The sequence below is a fragment of the Neofelis nebulosa genome, chromosome 6 (genome assembly GCF_028018385.1).
Source record: "Neofelis nebulosa isolate mNeoNeb1 chromosome 6, mNeoNeb1.pri, whole genome shotgun sequence".
Taxonomy (NCBI): Eukaryota; Metazoa; Chordata; class Mammalia; order Carnivora; family Felidae; genus Neofelis; species Neofelis nebulosa.
In genome coordinates, this window is record NC_080787.1 from 148647385 (window position 1) to 148671966 (window position 24582).

The 24582-nt window shown below is 41.9% G+C and overlaps 1 protein-coding gene across 2 annotated transcripts in view; it reads right to left on the reverse strand.

Annotated features, from left to right (window-relative positions):
* Positions 1-24582, reverse strand: part of PRKN (parkin RBR E3 ubiquitin protein ligase) — a 1360952-nt gene that overhangs the window by 172052 nt on the left and 1164318 nt on the right. For both annotated transcript variants that reach the window (XM_058736213.1, XM_058736212.1), the window contains exon 9: positions 21586-21735. In XM_058736213.1, coding sequence (XP_058592196.1) covers positions 21586-21735 — 150 coding nt within the window. The remainder of the gene's footprint in view (positions 1-21585; positions 21736-24582) is intronic.

A 24582-nucleotide genomic window follows, 5' to 3' on the forward strand; every position in this document is an offset into this window, starting at 1 on the left:
ACCTAACCCGGTAGCATGGCTGGTCCCCTTGCTATCACAAGATAAGTCACACACTTGCCATCCTCTCCGGTGAGAACCATAGGGCACTCAAGGAAGCTCAGAGCCTCGGACGTGGAGGAGAGCTTCTGGCAGCAAGGAAATGGGCACAGGGGAGATCAAGTGGCTCACCTATCACCTCACAGCCCTGGGACAGAGAGAAGGCTGGTGCTTTAAATTCACACCATTTTAGTTCTGAGGAATAAAGCGTCTAAGCCTCCACATTTGAGCTAAATACAGTCTACTTATTTATGCAATGGGGCGATTCAGTTTCAGTGAGGTCACTTGGAAAGACTCTGTCATGTAGGTAAGTCTTCTGCAAAATAAGGCATAAACAAGATTTTCTAAACCTAGACATGTTTATAAAAATTGTTATCTCTCGCTAGACCTCCTCACAAGAGTTAAATATTCTTTAATATATCTGTCACATTTGGGGAAGTGGTGATTTAATTGCTTGCATTTTGAAAGATCCTTTGATAATAATTAATGCCAGTCCTCCTGGGATCATTTCCATTTATATGGTGTATAAACAAAATAACATAGGAACATTGACCTGTTCCTTAGAGCAGTGAAAGCTTATTAAACATATTATAAAAGCAAAAGAGCAATAAAAAACCATTTTACATAAGAAGCATTCTTTAAATACTTTCTCTGTTTCACATGCATTTTTTAATTGGGTTTTGATTGTGCGGGAGGGTCTTGTCATCCCTCCGATTAACACTCTCACAGTCCTCCCGAGAGGTGCTCCTGGAGAGCAGACGATGGGGTGTTCATGTTCTCAAATGTCTTGTGGTCATCACCCCAAATGGGGGTGGCGCTTTAGAAAGCTTTTGAAGATCTACCTTCTTGGTTGAATGTAAAAGTATGATTCTTCACCTAGACATACCCCAAGTTGCCCAGAGAAACGCACCCTCCACCCGGTGACTCTATATCATATTGCGCATCAGACACCCTGGTTTGAGAATCACACACCTGGAAGATACTGTTCTTTCCACCTTCTTAAGTCCCCTTCCCAAGACCAGCAGTAGGTGAACCACCTCAGCCTATCTCTAATAAGACGTACAAGTCCTCTCACTTCTTTGCAGAGAAAAGACTGTTAACGTTGCTCCTCTTCAGAGAGCAAACCAATTCTTTTCTTTTTAATCTTTAAAAATGTTTATTTATTTTTGAGAGACAGAGAGGCAGAGCGTGAGCAGGGGAGGGGCAGAGAGAGAGAGAGGGAGACACAGAATCCGAAGCCAGCTCCAGGCTCTGAGTTGTCAGGACACAGCCTGACACGGGGCTGGAACCCACAGACAGTGAGATCAGGACCTGAGCCCAAGTAGGATGCTCAACTGACTGAGCCACCCAAGCGCCCCGAGAGCAAACCAGTTCTTGAGATCTCCCATGATTCCCTTTCTACCTGTACCTCTCAAATCTTCAAAATGATCCTAATACATCACATTTCAATTTCACATTTCCAACTACCTGCAGGATATGTTATCACTTCAGACAGAACACAGCACCCATCACCGTTTGATATACTGTTTATTTCACTTGAATGCAAGCTCTGTAGGTTATGTCATTTGCCCTGGCTTTGTAAATTATGGTGCAAACACTGAGCAGGGTTGCTGAGGAAATCACTGCACTCACATGTTCTATGGTGAGGGAAGAAACCAACTGTATGAGGCTCAGAGGGCTCGAAGGTTGGGGGTCCTGCAAGACCACCAATAAAAAGAGGATCCTGGTGGAATCTAGAAATGGGTTCAAAAGGGGAAGACTTGGCACTTGTTTATTTGGGGAGGGCTGTGTGCACACACCCACATATACCCCACAGATGTGCACAGGAGGCTTTGGGGCTTGGCAGGTCTGTGTCTCGCCCACACATTTGGATCATGTCACCTAACTGTACTCAATCACGTGACTGCCAGCTAATTTGCCTCACCTGTTGTGGGACAATGCCCCCAGAGGAGATCCTGGGCTGAGAAGGAGGGGCTGCCTCTTGTGGTGGCCCAGCTGAGCCCGCTGGAGGTCCCAGCAACCAGGGCCAGCAACTACTTCATTGGCTCCCACCAGCCTCAGGCTTTACTCCAGAGGAAGCTCCCCACCCCCGAGCACAGAGCGGAGGGGGTGCCCAGCAGAAGCAGGAGCTGCGAATCTCTGGTAGAGCACATCCTACACCTCGAGCTGGTCTGAGGGTGCTGACTGCCGGCCACTGCCAGGTGTTACAGAGATCCACTCTGTGTCCCCGGGAGAAGCTGGAAGGACATTTTGCACACGGTAGAGGAGGAGTCATCAGGGGAGCGTGCGGACAATGAAAAGGTCTGCAAGCCGGAGACCAAGCCTAGGGAGACCTTCTGCTGTCCAATTTGACCATGGCCCGGAAATGGAGAGAATTAGAAGGGACAAGAACACCAGGAATGGTGCCCCTGGGAATGGGAGAGGAGGGCATCTGGTCCTGCTGCAGGGGGTTGTGCGCAGCTCAAGATGGGGCCTGGGGAGTGGGAAAATCCCGGCTCCTGCCAGCTGCATGATGAGGGTGACTGGGTGGCAGGTGACTGCTGGTTGGGGGACACCCACCCTCTCCCTCTCCCTGCCTGCCCCTGTTTGCATCTGAGCACCTGCCCGGAAGAGGCAGGGTCCTGGGCAAATTCACGGTCAGCCTACCAGAGAGGGAGCTTCTCAACCTGAGTAGCAGGCTTGCTGGTAGATGACCTGGGTCCTATTTCCTGGGCTTAGGAAACTGAGTTGTTCAGGAATGAGAAAAAGGGTAAGACTATAAAAGAACAGCTTTGAGAAATGTTCTGCAACTTTTACAATGTGTCCTACTTTTAGGGGTAAGTAAAAGTCTTTGGAACCAATCAAGAGATAGAGAAAGTGCACCAAGGGAGTTAAACAGATTCCACAAGTTTTTAATAAAGAAGGGGTTTTGGTAAAAATGTCTAAAAAGTTTCACCTTCTTACCCTTCCCCTGTGGTATGAGTGTGGTGTGGTTTGTGTGTGTGTGATTTGTGTGGATGTGTGTGGTATGGTGTTGGGGGCAATGGGTGTGTGGTATGGTGTGTGTGTGGTGTGTGTGTCGATGGTATGAGTGTGGTATGGGGTAGTGTGTGTGTGTGTGTGTGTGTGTGTGAGAGAGAGAGAGAGAGAGAGAGATAGGTTTGTGTGTGTGTGGTGTGCTGTCTGTGGGTCTAGAAACTGATCTGGAAAGAGTGAGGTCAGTTCCAGATGGGCCATGATTCCCAGTATACTAACATCAAATGGTTTTGAGACATTTAAAATATCTAGGGTCACTATAAGTTAGTTTGTGCTTCTCACTTTGGTGTTTTTACAATGTTGTTTAGGAAAACATACTTGCTCGACAGAAAGTAGCAAGGAATAGAGAAGGGGATATTCACATGGCATTATGCCTTGAAACCTCGCTGCCACCGCTCTCCAGCTCCCAGAGCTTGGAAACCTTCAGGCTACACTTTTCCCTGTTCACCGAGAGCGCAGATGCTGAGATCTCCAAGCAGAGAGGGTGTCTGTCACAGTCCACCCCTTGCCCCCTCCATTCCTCAAATACAATTATAAAACTTCTACAATTACCAGCTGGGGATGTTTTCACTCGCGGGACTTTTAACCATGAAATCCTCTTATACAATCACATGTGTGTTGGATACCATAGTAGACGTTGAGAAAACAAAGAGGAGTAGTGAATTGTGAAGACTATTAAATATTAAGTACTTATTTTTATTTATTTTTTTATTAGAGAGAGAAAAAGAGCGAGCATGCAAGCAGGGGAGGGGGGCAGAGGGATACAGAGAGACAGAATCCCAAGCAGGCTCCACACTGAACATGGAACCCCATGTGGGGCTTGATCCCTCGACCTTGGGATCATGACCTGAGCTGAAATCACGAGTTGGATGCTCAACTGACTGAGCCACCCAGGTACCCCTTAAGCACTTGTTTTTAATGTTTTATTTTTATTTTTTTTAATTCTTTTTATTAAAAAAATTTTTTTTTAATGTTTTTATTTATTTTTGAGACAGAGAGAGACAGAGAATGAGCAGGGGAGGGGCACAAAGAGAGGGAGACACAGAATCTGAAGCAGGCTCCAGGCTCCGAGCTGTCAGCATAGAGCCCGATGCAGGGCTCGAACTCACAGACTGCGAGATCATGACCTGAGCTGAAGTCAGATGCTCAACTGACTGAGCCACCCAGGTGCCCCTATTTTTATTTTTATTTTTGAGAGAGAGAGAGAGACCAAGTGTGAGTGGCAGAGGGGCAGAGAGAGACGGAGACACAGAATCTGAAGCAGGCTGCAGGCTCTGAGCTGTCAGCAGAGCCTGGGGTGGGGCTCGATCTTACAAGCCGTGAAATCGTGACCTGAGCCGAAGTCGGACACTTAAGTGACAAGCCACCCAGGCGCCCCAGCTTGTGTAGCATGACAAAGATGGCTGAGTAAATATTATATAGAGTTTACTGAATTATTATTACCTATTAGTTTTTAAACATGACAAGGAAAGTGATTGTGAGTTCTATCAATTCCTGAATAACCTCTAAACTGCAAGAGGGAGCTAAATCTTCCACAGCCCTAAGGTATTGATCTGAAGTGAAATTAATATTGCAAAACCACAATCCCTAAAAAGTCTGAGAAAAACCCCGATAAGTGTTAATCCGTGTTTTGCAAAGTTGCTAGGAGGGTTATGTTACTTCGAGATAATATTGGTCAAAATGGTCCTGGTGATGTTGAAGTAATAAAACGGGATGCATTCGATGGACGGAGGTGTATAAGGCCTCGGCTGCCTTTCAGGAAACCCTGACCAGAGCCCGAGCCCCTGCACTCCAATCAGAGAAGGCGACATTTCAGGACAGCCCATCACACGCAGCTGATATTTTCCCAAATAAGGCAACCCCTCAAGCTATTGCTAATCAAATAATCGCCTTGCTTTGCTTCTGAGGCTCCTCTATAAAAGCCTCCCCCCAGCTCCTATCCGTGGAAGCTCCTGATCTCTTCCAGCATGTGCTGCCTGATTTGAGGCCACGCATGCTCAAATAAGCTCTTGAAAATTTTAATGTGCCTTAGTTTACCTTTTAATGGTGACTTCAGTAATTTCCCCTTGCCATCCATACTCCCACACTAGCACTAAATTACCTTTCCAGAATCTCTGGTCATGTTTCTTCTCTGAAAGGCCCTACCTAGTCTCCATGGGCTGAGGAGAAAGTCCCGAGTCTGACACTCAGCACCTAGGAGCCCCACAAGCCTCGCGCTTTCCTGGTCACCTGCTCCTGACTCTCAGGTTTTTGTATCATCCGGGCCCTCACTCTGGTGCAGAGTCTTATGCCTAGAATGTTTCGAGGGTCCACCACTACTTCATTCTTCCAGGCCCTTAATGAAGCTCCCATCCTCAATAGTTCAGAACCTTCTCCTCTCATTGGATAATTCCATGTACAGCCATGTGTATATCACTGAGAACTTTGCTGGATGCTGAGGGTACAAAAATCAATACAGTGCATCCCTGCTCACCCCACCAGGGGCCCACAGATTGACTGGAGCAAATGGTTTGTAAACAAGCAATGTGGCAAGTGTGAAAATAAGTGATATTTAAGGTGATACGGGAGTTGGGCAAGCATGCCCTTAGCTCTTCTGAATTTCTGTGGCACGATCTGGCATGATTCTGTACTGCCATATGGGGATGCTGTTTTGTGTACATGTGTCCTGTTTTCCCATTCGTTTATGTGTGCCTTGAGCAGGGCACTGAGTCATTACCTCCGTGTGCCCACAGTTCCCCATACAGCATCACATGCCTAGTGGATGGTCAAGTAATGGCTGTAGAATAAATAAATGATTTCCCCTTACAAGTGTTACCAACTTATTTTAAATATAACGAAGGATGTATTGAATGTTTTTCTCCCCGGTGAATGTTTCTTATTAGAATAGCTTTGTTGCTGAACACAGCATGCTTTCTGGTGATGGCAGTAGAAGAATAAAAGCTAACACTTCTAGGAACTTCTGTGGCAAATGTAAATCAGAAGCTGATCTTACTCCAAGTGCTACATGAAGTCTCATATTTAATTTGCAACTCCAAAAGCTTTAAGCTGTGGTACGTGCGGTTCGACGCGGTTAAGCAGGACATTTGTATGTAAAATTAGAACAAAAAGATCGGTGGGTGAAAACTTCAGTCCAACCAGGGAATTTTCTAGAATTGTACCTCTACTCTCAGTTTGTGGCAATCCTGAACGCTAACTCTATTTATCTGCACAAATTCAGACAGTTATTGTGGCAACACCTTATAATGCAAGGGTTGAGTACAATTTTATGGGTATTATTGGGAGTTGAGGTCTAATTTCCATGCCTTTGAATAGAAAAAAGTGAAAGGCAAATACCGTTTAAAGAAAAGATCACCATGCAAGCACTCGGTCTTGTTAGAAATAGAGCAGGCAGCATTCTGCTCAGATGTTTTTCCTGCATGAAAGTACAAAAAACTCTGGTAATGGAAAGGAGAGGAGGCTGTTGGTTGAAAGGGTGGAGAGGACCATGTCCCCAGGATGTGGGGGACACTCATGAGAAGGATGATGTGTTTTCAGAAATACCAAATAAGAGGTGTGCTGTCTAGTTAATAGTAGGTTTACAACCTATAGGAAATATGTATGAACCGCCTCCCACAACAGAGTCCCAAACCCTCAGCCACTTTCCTTCCTGGTTCTTCTTACGCTCTCCATTTTAAAGGCTTATTTTGGGAGGCTTTGCAATGAGCATGCACCAAAGAACAAAGGGAGGAGGGACTGAAAGTCTCTGCATCATCTCAGGGAATGTACATTTGTTTCCATCAGACTACTTTGTGCCTTACATGAGCATACGTGACGTCTGGGTAAGGCTGTAACCTCTGTAGTACTCAGCCATTGAGGAGTCAGGGGAGGGACTTGCATGCTAGGAAATTGTCTGGTGTAACTGCCCTGAGTGTGCGTGTCCATCAAACACCTGCTCTTGCAAGAATGTTGATTAAAGCCTCACTTCACTGTGCTCTGAGGCTCTGAGTCTCTGGGTCCCTCCTCTGATTGGGTCGGTAGGCTTATTTCTCACGTACTGACCTCTACCCACCACCATCCATTCACCCTTTCCTGCCTCATGATAATTTTAGCTGACAGATGGCATCCACTGCCTTTGGGGCTGGCCATGGGGCCATGTAACTCGTTTCTCTCTGCCAGGTATGAGCTGTGTGACACTTCTGGGTCTGGCTGCAAGGAGTGGAAAGTTCTCCCTGACTCTTTGGCACCACGTATGAAGGCAACAAAGGACTTTGTGGGGCAGAGCCACAATCCAGGCTCAAGATTTTCATGAGAGAGAAACAAACTTCCATCCAGGTAAGTCACTGCTGTTTTGGGTCTTGGTCACACCCCATGGAACTGATGTCTGAATAAATACTATAATGGAGTACACAATGATCCATGTATCCAGAAGAAATGAGGAGAAAATTTTTATTGTTGATTACAGCTACTGTGGACACACAAAAGTATTATGGGATATAATCTGAAGGTGATCTTGTCTGCTACTAGAAAGTCCTCACCAAGTAGCTCTTTATGTTGTTATCTGCCCAAAGTTTTCAGTGAAAGAATTCTTTTGGTCATTTTTAAGATAATGCACGTGGACCACTTAAGAGATTTGTACTTGAGGAACAGAAAACCCAATTCAACTGACTTAAGTAGAAAGGAAATATACTCTCTCCTGGCCCAACAACACAGTGGCTTTTTTTTTTTTTAATTTAAGAATTTTTTTATAATTTAGTTTTTGTTTTTTTTTAACATGAAATTTATTGGCAAATTGGTTTCTATACAACATCCAGTGCTCATCCCAACTGGTGCCCTCCTCAATGCCCATCACCCACTTTCCCCTCCCTCCCGAAGGACCTGAATGTGAGACAGGAAACCATCAAAACCCTAGAGGAAAAAGCAGGAAAAAACCTCTCTGACCTCAGCTGCAGCAATTTCTCACTTGACACATCTCCAAAGGCAAGGGAATTAAAAGCAAAAATGAACTATTGGGACCTCATCAAGATAAAAAGCTTCTGCACTGCAAAGGAGCACAGTGGCTTTTGAGCTAATTAACTGAGTAGTGCAGCCAAGACCAGAAAGACCTGGTTTCTTCCCCAAACCAATACAAGTAAGGGTCATGGGAATAGTAAGACTGGGTTAGGTGACTCAGGATTTTCTACTGACTTGGGTATGAGGTCACTCTCCAAAGAGACAGATACTAGAAGAAAACTCAGTGTTCTGTTAGCAAGAAAAAAAGGAAGACGTATGTTTGGAGGGAAACCAACGCAGTCCACTGCAACCTGTCCATACACACACAGATTCCATCTGTGACCTGTCAGGAGCTCACCCCAGCTGGGTGGGTGGCCAGACACTCAGAGGTGGTACTTCAGTGGCAAGCAGTCTTCTTTGTAGAGGGAAGATAAACAGCCTGTAGAGCAGGCTGGTTCTTTTCTTAGTTTTCTAGGGATAATCTGTGTCCCTACCGATTTATGATTATACATCAATAAGGGTTAAAATGGTGCTCAGAATATTAAAGGCATACCCGGTAAGTGTTTTATCTACACCATGTTCATTATTGAAGTCTAATGCTTTTCTGAGATCATACTAAAACAATCTTTGGTTTCCTCAGAACAACAAACTAGAAATTCACACAGCTACGTAGCCTCCGAACGACCAATTTGGAGACCCTTTTAAAAGTCTCTGATCCATTCATACTGTGAAGCAGTTTTTATGCAGTGCACTATGGGAAGTTCTGGGTCAATAGATTTAGTCTAACAAAGATCTTATCTCTTTAATCCTATCTTTCTACTCCAACTTTTCTTATTGATGAAGCGAGGCTCCTGCACTTTACGATAATACAATACCTTACAACACCACTTCTACCAAAGCCAGGCCGTGTGGTCACAGAAAGCAGTCTTTCAGAAGCTTCCTTTGACTTGGACTTACTTCTTCCCAAATAGCAGCCGTCTTCTGAGACGCTGAGAGCTCTGCTCTCTACTCCCTGTTTACATTTACTCCCTGTTTACAGGAAACTCCCTGGTTTCCACGAATGGTCTAAAGAAGGTTGCTAAATGACTGGGCGATTTCTCTTCCAGGAGGCATCCATTCCAAGCACTTCACATTCTTTTAAACAGCCAGCAAATAAAATTCCACCCTATCTCTGCAAAAGACTAATTTATAACCTGATTGGACTCATTATGTCTTCTTTTATTACTTCTTCCAAATAATCACGCACTGCCGATTTGCAGGTGGATATACACGAAGAGCCTCACGTTCATGGAGAGAAAGAGGCAGTAACAAACACGATATCCAGGAATTCGCTTAAGAATTCTCTAGGGATGGGTCACGTTCTGTAAGTGGAGTGGTTTCTGTCTGTGGAGTAGCCTCAGGAATAGCTAATTCAGACTTCCTTTGAATTATGGACGTGTCAGTTTAACACTAATACCTTGAGAGGAACTGGGGGGGGAAAAATCACTCGACATTAAATTCCCAGCTGTCACAGCATGCTGGACAATAACCAACAAGGCTTTGGGAAGAAGAATGTATGTCAGGAACAATATTACTTCTTTGTAAAAGGGAGTGACGAGCGGTGTGGATGGGAGAAGAAACAGGCATTCTGGGCCTGGCTTCTACAGAAAGGAGGAAGAAAATTGCTTTCTTTCTGGAAGTGAGTGCAGTAATAGGTCCACTTGACAAATTACTTCCTAGAGTGCATCAGATCATGTTATCTCCCTCTGAAAGGATTTCTTCTTGTTTTTATCCTTCTTCTGACCCTGGTTCAGGAAGATAGGCAGACGGGGCAAAGCTTCTACACGTGGCCTATGCCTTATCCATGGGTTTATAGTCTTACTTGATTTTTTTCTTCTTCTGGAGAAAAATCCTTAACAGAAATCGACGTGAAACAAATCTTACACTCTATTCAAAATATAAACTTTAATTTTTTTTTTTTATTTTTGAGAGCGAGTGTGTGTGAGCAGGGGAGGGGCAGAGAGAGAGAGAGGGTGACAGAGGATCTGAAGCAGGCTCCATGATGACAGCAGAGAGTCTGATGTGGGGCTTGAACTCACGAACTGCAAGATCATGACCTGAGCCGAAGTCAGATGCCTAACTGACTGAGACACCCAGGCACCCCCACAATATAAACTTTCAAATGGACAGGTGAACAGAGGCCTGTGAAGCAGGCTCAGGGAGTCCTGCCAAGCTTACTTCCTGTGGGCCTCCAATCCAAAAGAGAAGGTGGGATTCAAGATCATGTTGGGCCAGGCCAGATTCGACTGGGGCAGACTTGAGGGTCCTATTCTTGGGTCTCATTCATTCTGTGCTGAAGATATAAAGATACTGTTTGAGGATCCCACCAGGCAGAATCCTTGGACCCACTGAATGCACAGCAGGGCACAAGGGAGGCTAAGATCCAGGGGACACTTAGTTTATGGGTCTGTAATAGACCGTTAGCGACTTCCAACAATACCAGCGATTTGTCTTTACCCAGCAAAAGCCCTGTTCCCTCACAGGAGATTGCAGAGAACCGATCTCATAATTTATAGACTTAGCCTTTCCAGTGGGATATGTGACCAGCAGTGAGAAATGCATTGCTCTGGTGCTGAGTGCCTGTTTTATCTGGGCCATGTTGTACTCTGTTTCAATTTCACTGAAAATAGGTATAAACGAAAACGGGATGAGCAACAAAAAACCAGAGAACACACTGCAAGAATGTAACCCCTAGAACACAGGTATGTGCACGGCATCATCAGAATATGTTTTCCTCTAATTGAGGAACTACTTACGCTATTTTAAAGCTCCCCCCAAATGAAAAGCCACCCATTCATATTGGTCTGTTCCATGCATTTGGTGACATGTCCTCATGGAGCTTATTTTGAGAACATGAATAATATTTCCCAGCAGACTTCACTCCCACTTTTCTTAAATATGTCATTCAACTAAATCAGTATGACGGGAGAGTGTGCTCTACACAAATTAACGCTTGAGAGATGCCCAGCTGTAGCACCTGCGTCTCTGGCAATGAGTGTTTACAATTCGCTTTTCTTGCCCTTGGTCTCTGCTGATGGAAGGCGCAGTTCCTCTTCCCTAGTCTAAGCCCAAAGCAACACTTTGTCCGAAATGGTGTCAAATTCTACCTAATTTAACTATTGGTTATCTAGCTCTTATTCTTAACATATAACATTACTATCTTTTTTTTTTTTTTTGGTAATATTACAAGTTTAAGAAAAAAAAGTTCATAAACTAAGAAATCCTTTATGTCATTAAAAGCAAAAGTAATATATCTACATGTTTAGAAATGTCAAACATTACAGAAAGTTATAAACTAAAAAATGGAAGCTTCCTTCCCTGTATCCCCACTTTCTCTATACAAAGGCAACCACTGTTAACAGTTCCTTTAATTCTTTCCAGAAAATATTTTATATACTTAAGAGTCTTAATCTTCTGTTTGTGCTCTTTTTACTTAATTCTATATATTAACAATTGTTCCATATCAACACACAGGTTGACCTTATTCTTTTAAACAGGATATTGTATCTTACTGTATAGATATGCCAAAAATATACTTAACCACTCTGATATTCCTGAAAACTTGATTGTTTCCACATTTTTATCTATCACAAAACAGTGCTACAAAAATATCCTCCACAAATATCTTGATACATCTCTATGATTATGTCCATAACTTCTATTTCTAGTAGGATCATATTACTGTTAGACCTATAGGAGCAGGGGTTAGGATTTTGCAACCCAAGTTAGGACAGAGAACTTTGATCTGCAGGGATGATTCTGTGATGGGGCTGACACATGGTAGGTATTAATGTAGGCAAACAGATTTTATTTTATTTGAGGCAAACTAATTTTAAGCACTGGAATTAAAAGCCTGGATCTAGATATAGCTTAAGTGGACACCTGTCAGGTCTTTGGGGATAACGTGAATAATCAGGCTATTATTGAACTTACCGCCAAACTTACACTGGAGATGAGTAAAGTATTAGTGCTATACGTGGGACTTAAGAACCCATAGAGCAACCAAGTCCCTTTGGGGTTTCATACCAAGTGCACGTAGGTATGATGCACAGGGCCGGGCCTCACAGACAGGGGGTGAACATTTAATGTTAAATCCAATCCCGGGGGGACAAGGCATTTTTAATGAATTGAGAGAATGATGGCAACCTAAAAGGACCCTAAGACTTCTTATCACTCATGAGTAATATACTGATTACTTACCTAAAGTCAGAGAGCCTGCCTGGCTTTTGATCCGGGGAGATAAAAGGACTATTCCAGCTGAATACATTTGAGAATAGAATTGGAGGAACAAAGTGTGGTACATCCATGTGACGGAATATGATTCATCTGTGTAAAGCAGCGAACTCTGATACATGCTATAGCATGGATAAGCCATGAAAACTTCATGCTAAGTGAAATTAGCCGGACAGAAAAGGACTCTGATTCCACTTAGTGTGAAATACCTAGACTAGGCAAATTCATAGAGACAGAAAACAGATTGGAGATTACCAGGGACTGGGGGGGATGGGGAGTTGGTTACTGCAGAAGGGGTACGGAGTTTCTGTTTGGGGTGATGAAAAAGTTTGGAAATAATCAGAGCTGATGGTTACACAACATTACGACTGTACCTAATGCCACTGCTCTGTATGCTTACAAATGGTTATAAATGGCAAATTTTATGTTACATATATTTGAGCACAATCGAAATTAGTGTAAAAAAGGCAAAATAAAAGAGCAGAGAAAACCGTTTTGATGATCATAACCTCATGATCCGGAGTATGAATACCACCGTGAAAGATGAGACCCAGAAAGTAAATGAAGCAACGGGAATGAATACCATCAGATCCTTGAGGCCACTCTCTAAAGGCAGCGGGACGGGAAATCAAGAAGCCCCGGGACACAGGAAGGAACGATGGCGGCCAGGCCCTAGATAAATCTGTAGGAGGAACCAGCTCCTGCAGGGGCTGCCGTCCCGGAGAGCCGAGCCGTAAAGAGGGAAGAGCTGGAGGCAAGTCCGAAAGAGGACGTGATGTGTCTCTGGGAAGCTTCTGCCACCAGATGATAGAAGCCTGAGAAATGAGGGCCGGGGCCGGGGGACATTAATTAGTATAACGACACAGAGCATAGCTCTCTGTCCCCGAGATCTACCAGCGGCCTCTGGGAAGAGAGGCCCCCCCCTTCAGGATACCAGGTAGGGGAACTCCAGCAGGCCACCCTGCGAGAGCGCCCCCAGCAGGGCGTTCACGGCTGTGCGTGACCCACGTAGCACAGGGTTGTGATTGCCCTCGCATTGTGCTGCCGCCGTTCCGGACTGTATGGAAAACCAGAACAAAACCCCAAACCCCACAATCCCGTATCATTATCATACTGTCCTATGCTCTTAACGCTTAATGAGATTGACATAATAGTAACATCAGCTATGTTGATGAAACTATTGTATTCACCAAAATATCATTTATTCTATGGAATTTAAAGATCTTCATGTTCACCGAAGAGGAATCATCTGAAAAAACTAATCACCCACAATCATAACGTTTCATCCTCTCTTCTCCATGGATCTTACGCCCATAGGACTATGTATCAATGGCTGCTTAAGAAAATAAAAAGGTTTCACTATAAAAATATGCAGTGTCAAAAATACACCCACAACAATATGGAATACAATTTCATTCTTTAAAAAAGCTTACTTTGTTAGTTCTCTACAAAGAGGAAAATGTTGTAGGTGTAAGGTTCCTAGCCTTTGGTCCCAATAGCTCATTGTGACTGTGGTATGCTTCCTGTTGGGCATCGTCCATTGAAAAAATTGAAGCAAATGCTTTCCTTCCCAAGTTGTTCCGCGAAACACCCATCCTATAAAATGCACCACACAAAAGGCAGTTCTTGCTGTAAAGAGTTTAGGAAATGCTGCTTGTGGTATTCTATTTGCTCAGGCAAAAATGCGTGTTTGCATACTGAAAGCTTTAAGGGGGGGGGAGAGGGGACACCTCTATTTAACTTAGCTTAACACTAAGTTTCCAAGCTCTCTGATAATGGACCTCTGCCAAGCCTCTCTGCCTCTACTCCAACTTTCCTCCCAGTAACATCCTCTGGAACCTATGCTGAATGAGCCTCCCTTTGGAAAATGCGGCTGTACATTTTTGTTCTTAGGAAATGACTTTAATTTCTGGAAAGATTTTTCTTCCTAACCAGATGGAAGAGGTCGAAGCGTTGGTATCTGAGACACAGGAAACTCTTTTTGGGTGATATTCTAGTCTTTCTCTAGACTCATGCTGTCTGATAGGACTTTCTGTGCTGACGAAGATATCATCCTGTATCTGCATTGTCTAGTCCGGTGGTAGGAAGCCACATGTGGCCGTGGAAGCATTGGAAATGTGTCTATTGTGAGTAGGAAACAAATTTTAAATTTTATTTAATTTTAATTTAAATAGCCATGTTTGGCTAGTGGCTACCATACTGCACAGCAGAGCCCTAAACTGAAGTGAGAGCAGAATCAAAAGAAATTCAGAGAAACTATGTTATCTTGAGTAGAAGTCTGTTTTCTAGAGTGTTCTGAGCTCTCTGGTAGCTTGTAGAGCTAAAGAAGAAATCAATTTGCCACAAAATTGATTTCCTAACATTATTCAAAGAGATGGAGCTTACCATTTTGAAAGAGTATCATTATTTCGGACTTCCCTTTATTTTAACAACAACAACAACAAAAATAGCTAAAGACATGTGGAACGGTCACTGGTCTGAGTTGGGTTAGAAAATACGTCTTTCTATTTCAAACCACAGAACACTTTCTAGGAACATTTGCCAATTGATAAATGTTTTCCAGAGGAATGGTATACAGCACTTGTTTGGACGTTTGTGAACGATTCCTTTAATTAAAATAAATATTCTCCAAAGCTTTCTATCTTTGCACTTCAAGCTGTCTCTCACACAGAAAGTCTAGCGAGACTTGTTTCCAATCTGCAAATGAGCCAATCTTAGAGTTTAAATTAGATTTTTGGACACATGTCAAATAAACATAGAATGCAGATTTTTTGACATTTCATAACATTAGCTTAAAAGATACTTTTATTTATATATCAAAGAATATATATGAAAGATTAAAAGGTTATATAAAAGAATAACGTGTCCACAAGCTATGATTCTACTCTTTATGTGTTGCAGAGCCTGGGTGGTTGAGGCAAGCGAGGTGTATGATTGCAACTGGAGCTTTGTGCTTACAAACTCCCATCGAGGCACATTGGAAAACACCTATCCCTTTTGGTGTCTCCTTGGAAGCATCACAGTATAAACCACATGTATTTGGAGTCTAGATTTTACTCTCTAGTCTTCCTTTTAAAAAGAGAGAATTCAATATAGGCTTCAAAATACTTCACAAAATTTAATTAAATGTTGTATTTTTATAAAATTAAACTATCCTTAAAGAATAGGAAAAGTAACCATTTTGTTTCCCCTTGTATTATTAGATATTGTCCATCTGCTTGCTTTTTATTTAAGAGCTCCATATATTGAGCAAAAAGCCTCCCCACCTATTTATTACTTTAAGTTTTTAACTCAATAATCCGATCTTTGAGTGAAAGACTAGGTATCTGCATTTGTCTTCAATGGCTCCTTTCCTATGTAAAATGAAGCTTGGACTCTGATTTAACTACAGTCTTCAACAATACAATAATGCTATTGTTATAAGCAGTTTGAAATCACCATTTTCGACAAAAGTTTCTTTGCACGTAGCAGGTCATACTCCATAGTTGTGCAGATCTAGACTTGGGTTTGATGCAGCCTCTCTATCTTGGAGACCCTCTTCAAGAAAAATGCAAGAAGATAACCTTGGTAAAATCAAGGGGTCTGTGCGAGTGTGGAGACCACGGTGAACGCTTCATGAGTGCCTTGATAAATCTGCCTCGGAGCAACATGTACTCTCCAGTAAATTAAAGAGTGACTATAGGGTGCCTTAGAAAGTCTATCTGATTTCCTTAACAAATGGTCAGTAGCATGATTTTTTTTTAAAGCTGCTTTTTTTTCAGTTGTTATTTCATCCTCGAATTTCTAATTTAAAAGAGAAAGTTCTTCATCTAACTCCTATTATCCCAGATGAGAAATGATCTCTCAGTCATATAATATCCCCAAACAATACCAAACAAGATAATGATGTTTTATTTATAGAAAACTCACAAGGTTTGATTGCCTTAGCTTTCTGTATTCCCAGGTCAGCGAGTATTAATGTATTCCATATTTTGTTGCTGTTTTCCAGTATTAAACATGTCAACATTTTACATTGGAGTCATAAAAGTTAGCGAGATAGTTCTGATGAATAGAAATAAGGCTGGAGTAAAGAATAATGCGTAACATGAATTCCTTAGGAAATCAATTAATATTTTTATAAGCAGTAGTAAAAATATGGTCAAGAGTTAGCAGAGAGTGAGGTCAGGCTATTTGATCCCCAAATATATTCTTTGTTGAGTTCCATCTATCAACGTAAAAATATTCTGTGCTGTGGGAAAACCAAAATCTCAGTGCACCCAAGACTAAAACATTTTATGTATCAGAATGTACAAAATTCTAATTTGGCTGTGTAGCTTTTGACAGGGTACAAAACTGTAATGCTTGCAGCACTTCCAGGCTCCTAATTGACTTTTTCTGGATCCCTGAGCTTAGTACATTTTGCTCTGAATTATGTATTATGTGTGCAAGTAAACCACTGTATATTTTATACTTTTTGATGAGGTTCTTGTTGAGGCAAGGGAAGCAATTCTAATATTGGGGAAAATTGTGATTAATATTTGAAAATAAAAGTGATAGTGTATTCATATTACTTCTACATTATTAAGATTCATCCATCCATCCAATGAATGTTGAACTCCACATACATGGATTTACTGAAGACAATAATATCAAGACTAAGAATGGGAATATAAAGGCATGAAACAAGGGTAACACTTCAACTTAAATTCTGGGACACGGGACTTAAGCTCAGATAATTCTTTATAATGGTAATAAATTTGCTGGAACCATCACACATCTGTCAGACCTTTCTGAGATGGACTGACATTATCATTTAAATAGAAATCCTTGCCTTCATTTACTAGCTAATGTATACTGCTCTCCAGGTAGCAGACAAGTCTAGTGATATAGTGGAGCAAAGGATCAAGTAATCTGATTTTCCAATGGGCATTACTATATATTTGAATAAGAGAGTCATAAATACTAACCTAAGTACCTATTTTAAGAAGCCAAAGACAGGCACAATACTGAAGTATATATGGAACCTATATACAACAGTAATCATGGGTGTATGAAGGACCATCTGGGCATGTAGTGGTGAGCCGACTGACTGGAAGACTGGATCCATCCAACTCTGGAGTACAACACATGGAGATGTGTCTCAGCTCTGAAAATGGGTGTCCATAAGCACAACACAATGTACCTCTAAGGCCTAATTTTTAAAGTCTGTTAATGACAGGGAATTTGACTCTCAATCTTTTTACTCATGAGATACTTTTTGTAATATCAAGCATTTCTTGGATACCCAGATAATAAAAACCTGTTGGTAGTTGAGAAAAAATTAAGCACAGATAGACTCACAGATATCTTACATTAAACCTGTAAACTACAGCCTGAGAACCACTGAGGTTAATGATATTTAGAGAGTCTTCATATCCAAGACTCTATGATTCTTCCATAGCTTTCCAGGAACACTGTGCAGGATGAGGTACCCGCTACTCCCTGAGGCAGCCCATTTTGTTGTTAGTTGTCCATGGTGTTAGGGCAAATGCTAAGCAGTGACTTGTCTTCCTCTAACCTCTACTTACTGGGCCCTGTTCTGCCTCTGAACAACATGAACTAACGATGATTTCTACCACACAACAGCTTTCCATTACCACCCTGAAATCCAGAAAAGATTGGCAGCTTATGTACAAATCATAGCAGAACTGCGTACATCAGAGAAAGGGGAAGAGAAAGAAGGAAAAAAGTGAAGCCAAAAAATGAACTTCAAAATCCGCTACTAATGGTCCACTTATATGCTATACCTGGAACACAAATGTGGCTTTGTGTTTTTGACCAGTTACCTTTCAGAGGGACACCTTATTAGTTGCACCATATACAAGGTCTTCAAGAACAACTTTAAGTTGTCCTTGTGCTCCTGCTGCAGCAGTCAGCCTAGAATAGCCACCATGTTTGCTCATAGAAAAGTCCATTGGGATGTCCTGAACCACAGGTATCAAATTTTCTGTATAAAGACTACAATGTGAACGACATTTTGCCAAAGTAATGTGTAGGAAAAGCAATTCTTTGAAGGGCTAAAAGAGTGAGGTCTAGGTACTTAATTCCCTGCTGTAGATATGGCTTGATCTGGCTCGATTCTGGAATATTTGGAGGAGAGCAGCAAATGGTTCTCTTTTATGTAGTTTTGTTTGGATATCTAGTCTTTTAAGCAAGGTGTTGATAAATATTGATTAAACTTTTGATTAAATATTAAATAAATATACATTGTATGCCAGGTATTGTTCTAAGCACTTTACACATATGATCTCATTTCACTGTCATAACAGTCTTATATGGGGTTGCTATAATACACCCTGTTTTAGAGATGAGGAAACTGAAGTGCAGAAATATTAAGACCAGTAGTAGCTGGTGGAGACAGGGTTTGAACTAAGGCCTCCAACCCAATCTCCTTTTTAACCACTACAGAATCCCCAAAAGCATGTTGGTTGGGTTAACATCCTTTCGTGAAAGTCAAGAGTTTGAAGGAAAAGGGTAATGATGAGGTCAATTTATCTTCTCTATGTTGAGAAGTCAAAGCAATGGGAATTGATGTAAGCCTCAACAGGAATATGGGGATTGGGGCAAAAATACAGGGAGAGAAAGGAAAACATCAAGTTAGGTGCATACTTTAGAAAGTCATTTCTTTGTTCTTTTTCCAAATTCTTCAAATTGCAAACTGTGGGTTCAGAATATGTTCATGAATTCTTTGATACTCTTTTCTTTAAGACAGTGCCTAACTGCCTTCCCTTTCAGGTGGGCTGGATCTTACACATCAGTTCTAATGAATGAAATAAAGTCATGGGGTACAACCTTGGAGATCAGGTCACACAGGCACTGTGGTTTCTCTTCACTCTCTTGGATCATTTGCTCCAGGTAAGTTATCTGCCACTGTTGTGGTCAAATAGCCTAAGAAGAGGGCTGGGTGGTGGGGAACTGTGGCCTTCTGCCAGTAGCCAGTGAGGAACTGAGGTTGTTTTCAGTCTCTTATCATGTGAATGAACCATTTTGGAAGTGGATCTTCCAGCCCCAGTCAAGCCTTCAGATAACTACAACCCAGCTTGACTACAGCCTCATGACAGACCCTGAGCCAGAACCACCCAGCTAAGCTACTTATGGACTCCTGACCATCAGCGACTGTGAGATAATAAATGTTTATTAATTAAACATCTAGAATTTGAGGTTATTTGTTATGCAGTAATAGATAAGTAATCTATAAACTGACAAGCACACTTTCAAAAACAACAAAACAGAACAAATAAAAATAAAATAAAACTCATCACCTATAATTTCGAAAGGACAAAGAAATATTCTGAAGATAGCTATCCTCATTTAGGTAAGGTTTGCCCCCAAACTCTTTAATCCAAAGATATTAAAGCAATTCAATTCACTCCCAAAGTAATTTTCCATGATTTGGAGCTTAAATGTATGTTATTTACTTACAATGTGACATTGTATGCAAAAAGGAAGCTATAGCTGTTCAATATTTAAAATTACATATAACTTTTGAAGTTCTTTTTTTTATGTTTATTTATTTATTTTGAGAGACAGTGTGTGTGTTAGCAGGGCCTTGAGGGGTGGAGAGAGAGAATCCCAAGCAAGCTTAATGCTGTCATCACAGAGCCTGACATGGGGCTCCATCTTACGCACTGTGAGACTGTGATCTGAGCCAAAATCAAGAGTCAGACACTCAACCAGCTGAGCCATCCAGGCACCCCAAACTTTCAAAGTTCTTTAAAGCAAATAAATAACTGAATGCAGAAGATGGGCCAAAGAAACTCTTTTCCCCATAAAAAATGTTAAGATCTTAATATCCAGCTTTAAAGAATGGAACAACGGCAGGCAATTAGCAGGCAGAAACATACAATTTAGATATTAGTGAAAAACTTTTATAAATTATTTTAAAAGAAAACATTCACTAGCATTCTGATCCCAGAATTTAGCAGCTTGTTCAGGCCACACACAATCGGCGCAGATTACACAGTTAATGATGATGATCGGGGCTGCAAAGTGTAGTTTGATTTTCATAATTTCTAAAAGTAGCAAACATGACTTGTGTGTCCATCCCAATGTGATCATGACTATTAATCCAGAGCCATTTTTTTCTGAGTAGGCATCATGGTATCTCACTGGTTTTCAATGTCCACTTTCTCTACATTATGGCTCAGCTCAGGGCTTTGCAACCCACTGCATGACAGATAGCTTTACTAAGGACAACAGATACCACCTTATGCATAGGTGACTTACAGCTCTCAGCCAAAAATTAGGCCCGGGCAATATGCCTCTGCCATCAACACTCCTTCCAGAAAGCTCCTCATGAAGTTGCAATTTTAAAAGAAATGCTTTCCCATCAAAATTCAATACCATTTTATAAGCACATACACCTTCTTCCTTTTCTGGCCTGCATGAAATTTAATATCAGGATTATTATCCATTTGTCATTTCAACCTATAATTTAGCAAGCCTTTTTGTGTTTGAGTTATGCTCCCCTCACACCTTCACTGTCAGCTTGCAGCCATAGATTCATTCAAGAAGCCATCTGGGTCGTATTGGTTGACCTCTTAGAACAAACATTTTCCATGTTTCTTATTCTGCTTCCCTAAGAGGCACCATTAGTTTTGCTCATCTCTATTTAAAATGATTTTTATGACACAATAAAATTTCAAGTTTTCCATATTAATCTTCATTTTATTTCTTGAAATACTTAGGCAAACAATTTTGTTAAGACATCACTGATGGGAAATCCTCTTTCCCCTTTACTCTGCCTACTTAAAGTAAACTCTGAAAAAATAATAAATATTTTCTCTGAATCAGCTGAGCACCAGAAAGAGAGTTTAAAATCTGGTCTAGTAATTCACAATGCCTTACAGAAGACACTGTGATAAACGATTAAAGCAAAAAATCTGAATAGGACATCAATGAAGGTCTGTGTTCATATTTGGGATCCTACGTAAGAATTTAAAAATCTCATTTCTTTTTAAGTTACTCATTTTGAGAGTGAAAAGAGAGAGAGAGGGAGAAAGGATCTCAAGCAGGCTCTACACTGTCAGCACAGGGGGCTCCAGCTCACGGAACCATGAGATCATGACCTGAGCCGAAACCAAGAGTCAGATGCTTAACCAACTGAGCGGCCCAGGTACCCCTAAAAATCTATTTTCTTATACATCAGTTCAAGGACATCTGAGTACAAAGGGAAAAATGAAAGTAAAACAAATAGATAATCTTTGCCAATTTGCCAAAAAAAAAAAAAAAAAAAAGCACACAAAATCAACACCCAAAGGTGTAGGTGGTACTTACCCCGCAGCCCAGACCATTTCCCCCTTCACAAGTGACCTTCCTCCTGCCTGGCTCGGGAAGCAGCCCTGCTCCACAGCCAGGGTGAGGGCACAGCACGCCCCCCATCTGGAGCACACACTCTTCAGCGCCATATTGCTGGTACCGGTTGTACTGTGAAACACAACATGGGTTTTTCAAAGTGATAATATGAAGATGTGCTGTTTTAGCCAAAATGTTAACAGCTGGTGGTGTGTGGGTTTTCTTGTTAATCTGTTTTGGTTAAAAAAAAAATGGGGAGGGGTGGATAAGGTATTATCCAACACAATGAAAGGCTTTCCAATTGCAATTAGCAAAATGGATAACTTTGTATTTCTAGAAATTGGTCCTAAATATTTCCCCCCAAAGTTTGGATTTGTTTTAAAAATTTTTTTTGATGTTATTATTTATTTTTGAGACAGCGAGAGACAGAGCATGAGCAGGTGAGGGGCAGAGAGAGAGGGAGACACAGAATCGGAAGCAGGCTCCAGGCTCTGAGTTGTTGGCACAGAGCCTGATGCGGGGCTCAAACTCACGAGCTGTGAGATCATGACCTGAGCTAAAGTCGGATGCCCAACCGACTGAGCCACCCAGGGGCCCCAGTTTGGATTTTTAATATTACTAACATCACCTCCATTTAACAGTCTTATTTCAGGAATTTTAGGAAACACATCTATATTTTAAGTTATGGACACATAATGCATCATTATCAGTCTTATCAAGTGGTATATTTTCATGCCTCTATTCAGGTGTCTATGAGTTTTTGAAACCATTTTGAAAATAGGTCCTGATATTCTACCCTGTGCTAATTGTGGGCAGCTCACAGGATATCTGAGCACATCTGAGGAATACTGAGCACATTCAGCTTGATGAAGAAGATTCATGTTTTCCTTTCATCATTGTTCTCTTTCTTAAAGTATGGTTTCTTTTATCCCTGACTTCATCATGCCCTTGCATGGCTCGACCCCCTCCCTGGTTTCCCCAGCCCGCAGAATAAAACTACATAGTGCAGGTTCCAAGGCCATCCTATTGCAGCCTTGTTACTGTTCTCCTGGTGTTATTTGATCATATTCTCTTCTAAACTCAGATCAAGTCAAGTGGATTTGCTTTACTGTTAATTAATTTATGCAACCTTCATTGACAGCTTACTATGGTCAGACTGTGGGTGCTGGGGATACTGCAGTGGACAAAATAGACACCTGTGCTCTCATCCACATGCAGATAATGATAAACACTGAAAGGTTATATTTCAGTGGGAAGGAGAATAAAAAACAGGGAAGAAACAGATTTGGGGGAAGATGGGGACTATAGTTTTGAAGGGGTGATTAAGAGATAGGGGATGCCTTATAAAGAAGATACATGTGGGCAAACATCGGAGGGAGATTAGAAAAGCAAACCATGTGGCTACCCATAGGAATGGGCTTTCTGGCCAAGGACAGAGCATTACCAAGATACAGAAGCCAGAATGTGCTCGGTGCTGTGAGATAGCAGAGGCCAGTGCGGCTGAGTGAGACGGGACAGGAAATGGCAGAAAACATAGTCAGAGAGCTCTTGGGAATCTGGGCTCTGTGGGTCCCTGAAGGCCAGTAGAAGAGTCTGGCTGCCTTTCTGAGAGAAACAGGAACCATGGAGACTTTGGAGCTGTGGGGTGACATAATATGACTAATCTTCTAAAGATAGCCATCTGGCTGAGGTGTTCAGAATAGACTCTTGGGGGCAAGGAAAGAAGGAGGAAGCAGAGGGGCAGGCGGGAGGTTTTCAGCAATCCACATGGAGGATGGTGGTGGCTCAAACCTGCAAGCTAGTGGTGGAGGTGGGGATCAGCTGGATATACGGTGCAGGTAAAAATGCCAAAATTTTTAGGCAGATTGGATACATGGTGTGAGAAAAAAAAAGAGTCAAACATGAACATAATGTTTTTGTCTGAGAAGACAGAAGGACACACACACACACACACACACACACACACACACACACACACAGAGACAGAGACAGAGACAGACACAGAGAATGAATAACCGAGATGGAAAGACTTTAGAAGGACAGTGTGTGCATGTGTGTGTCTATATGTGTGTGAGTGCCTGTGTGTGTGTGTGTGTGTAGATTGGGAGTTGAGAAAAGGAGCCATTATTTCTATGGTATTTATCTTCAGTTTAATAAACTGCTATGCAGCTAAGTAAGATGTTGAGTGGCTAACAATGTATGAGTTTGGAGTTTAGGAGAAAGAAGTGGGTTGTAGATACAAAATTTGAAATCATATGTGCATGGAGGCTGGGAGGAAAAGGGTTAGCACCAGGCCTCCCATGTATTTTCTCATTTTTCTGGCCCCAGGAAAGAAAGAAAGATGACTTGGTCAAATCCTCTTGTAAACACGCTAATGATACATCCATACAATGGCATTTGCTAGAAAAGATTCTTAACTGTGGAATACATTAAGCAGGAAATGCTTAAGTGATGAATGATTCCTTGAATGATGAGTGATGGGATAGCTTATATAATTGAGAGATTGCACATTAATGATCATTCCAGGTACTTCTCAGAGACCTCATTCATTAAGTCTTGCCTGTAGTACACCCTGATACACTGAGAAACGACCCAGGTAGCTCTGCTAAATGACGCAGACTTCTCTGTGGTTTGTGGGCACCTCATTTTTACCCGCCTTTGAAGCCATTAGGAGAGTGTGACACAAGGTTACATCTAGGATTCCTGAGTGTCTGATTTGACAGCCCGACTCTGTGTTATCTCCATAGCCATGAGACTAGCTGAGACCATCTAACCTTTGTAGGGAAGATGAGAAGGAGCCAGCAAAGGGCACTGAGAAGCAGCAGCCTATGAGGCAGGTGGGAAATGAAAAGGATGTGGGTGTCCTGGGAGCCAAGGGAAGAAAATACTTGAGTGAGGGTGTCATGATAAATTGTCTCAAAAGCTGCCCAGAAGGCAATTACTGGAAACTGGCTGGAGCTGGAAATACAGATGTCTTTG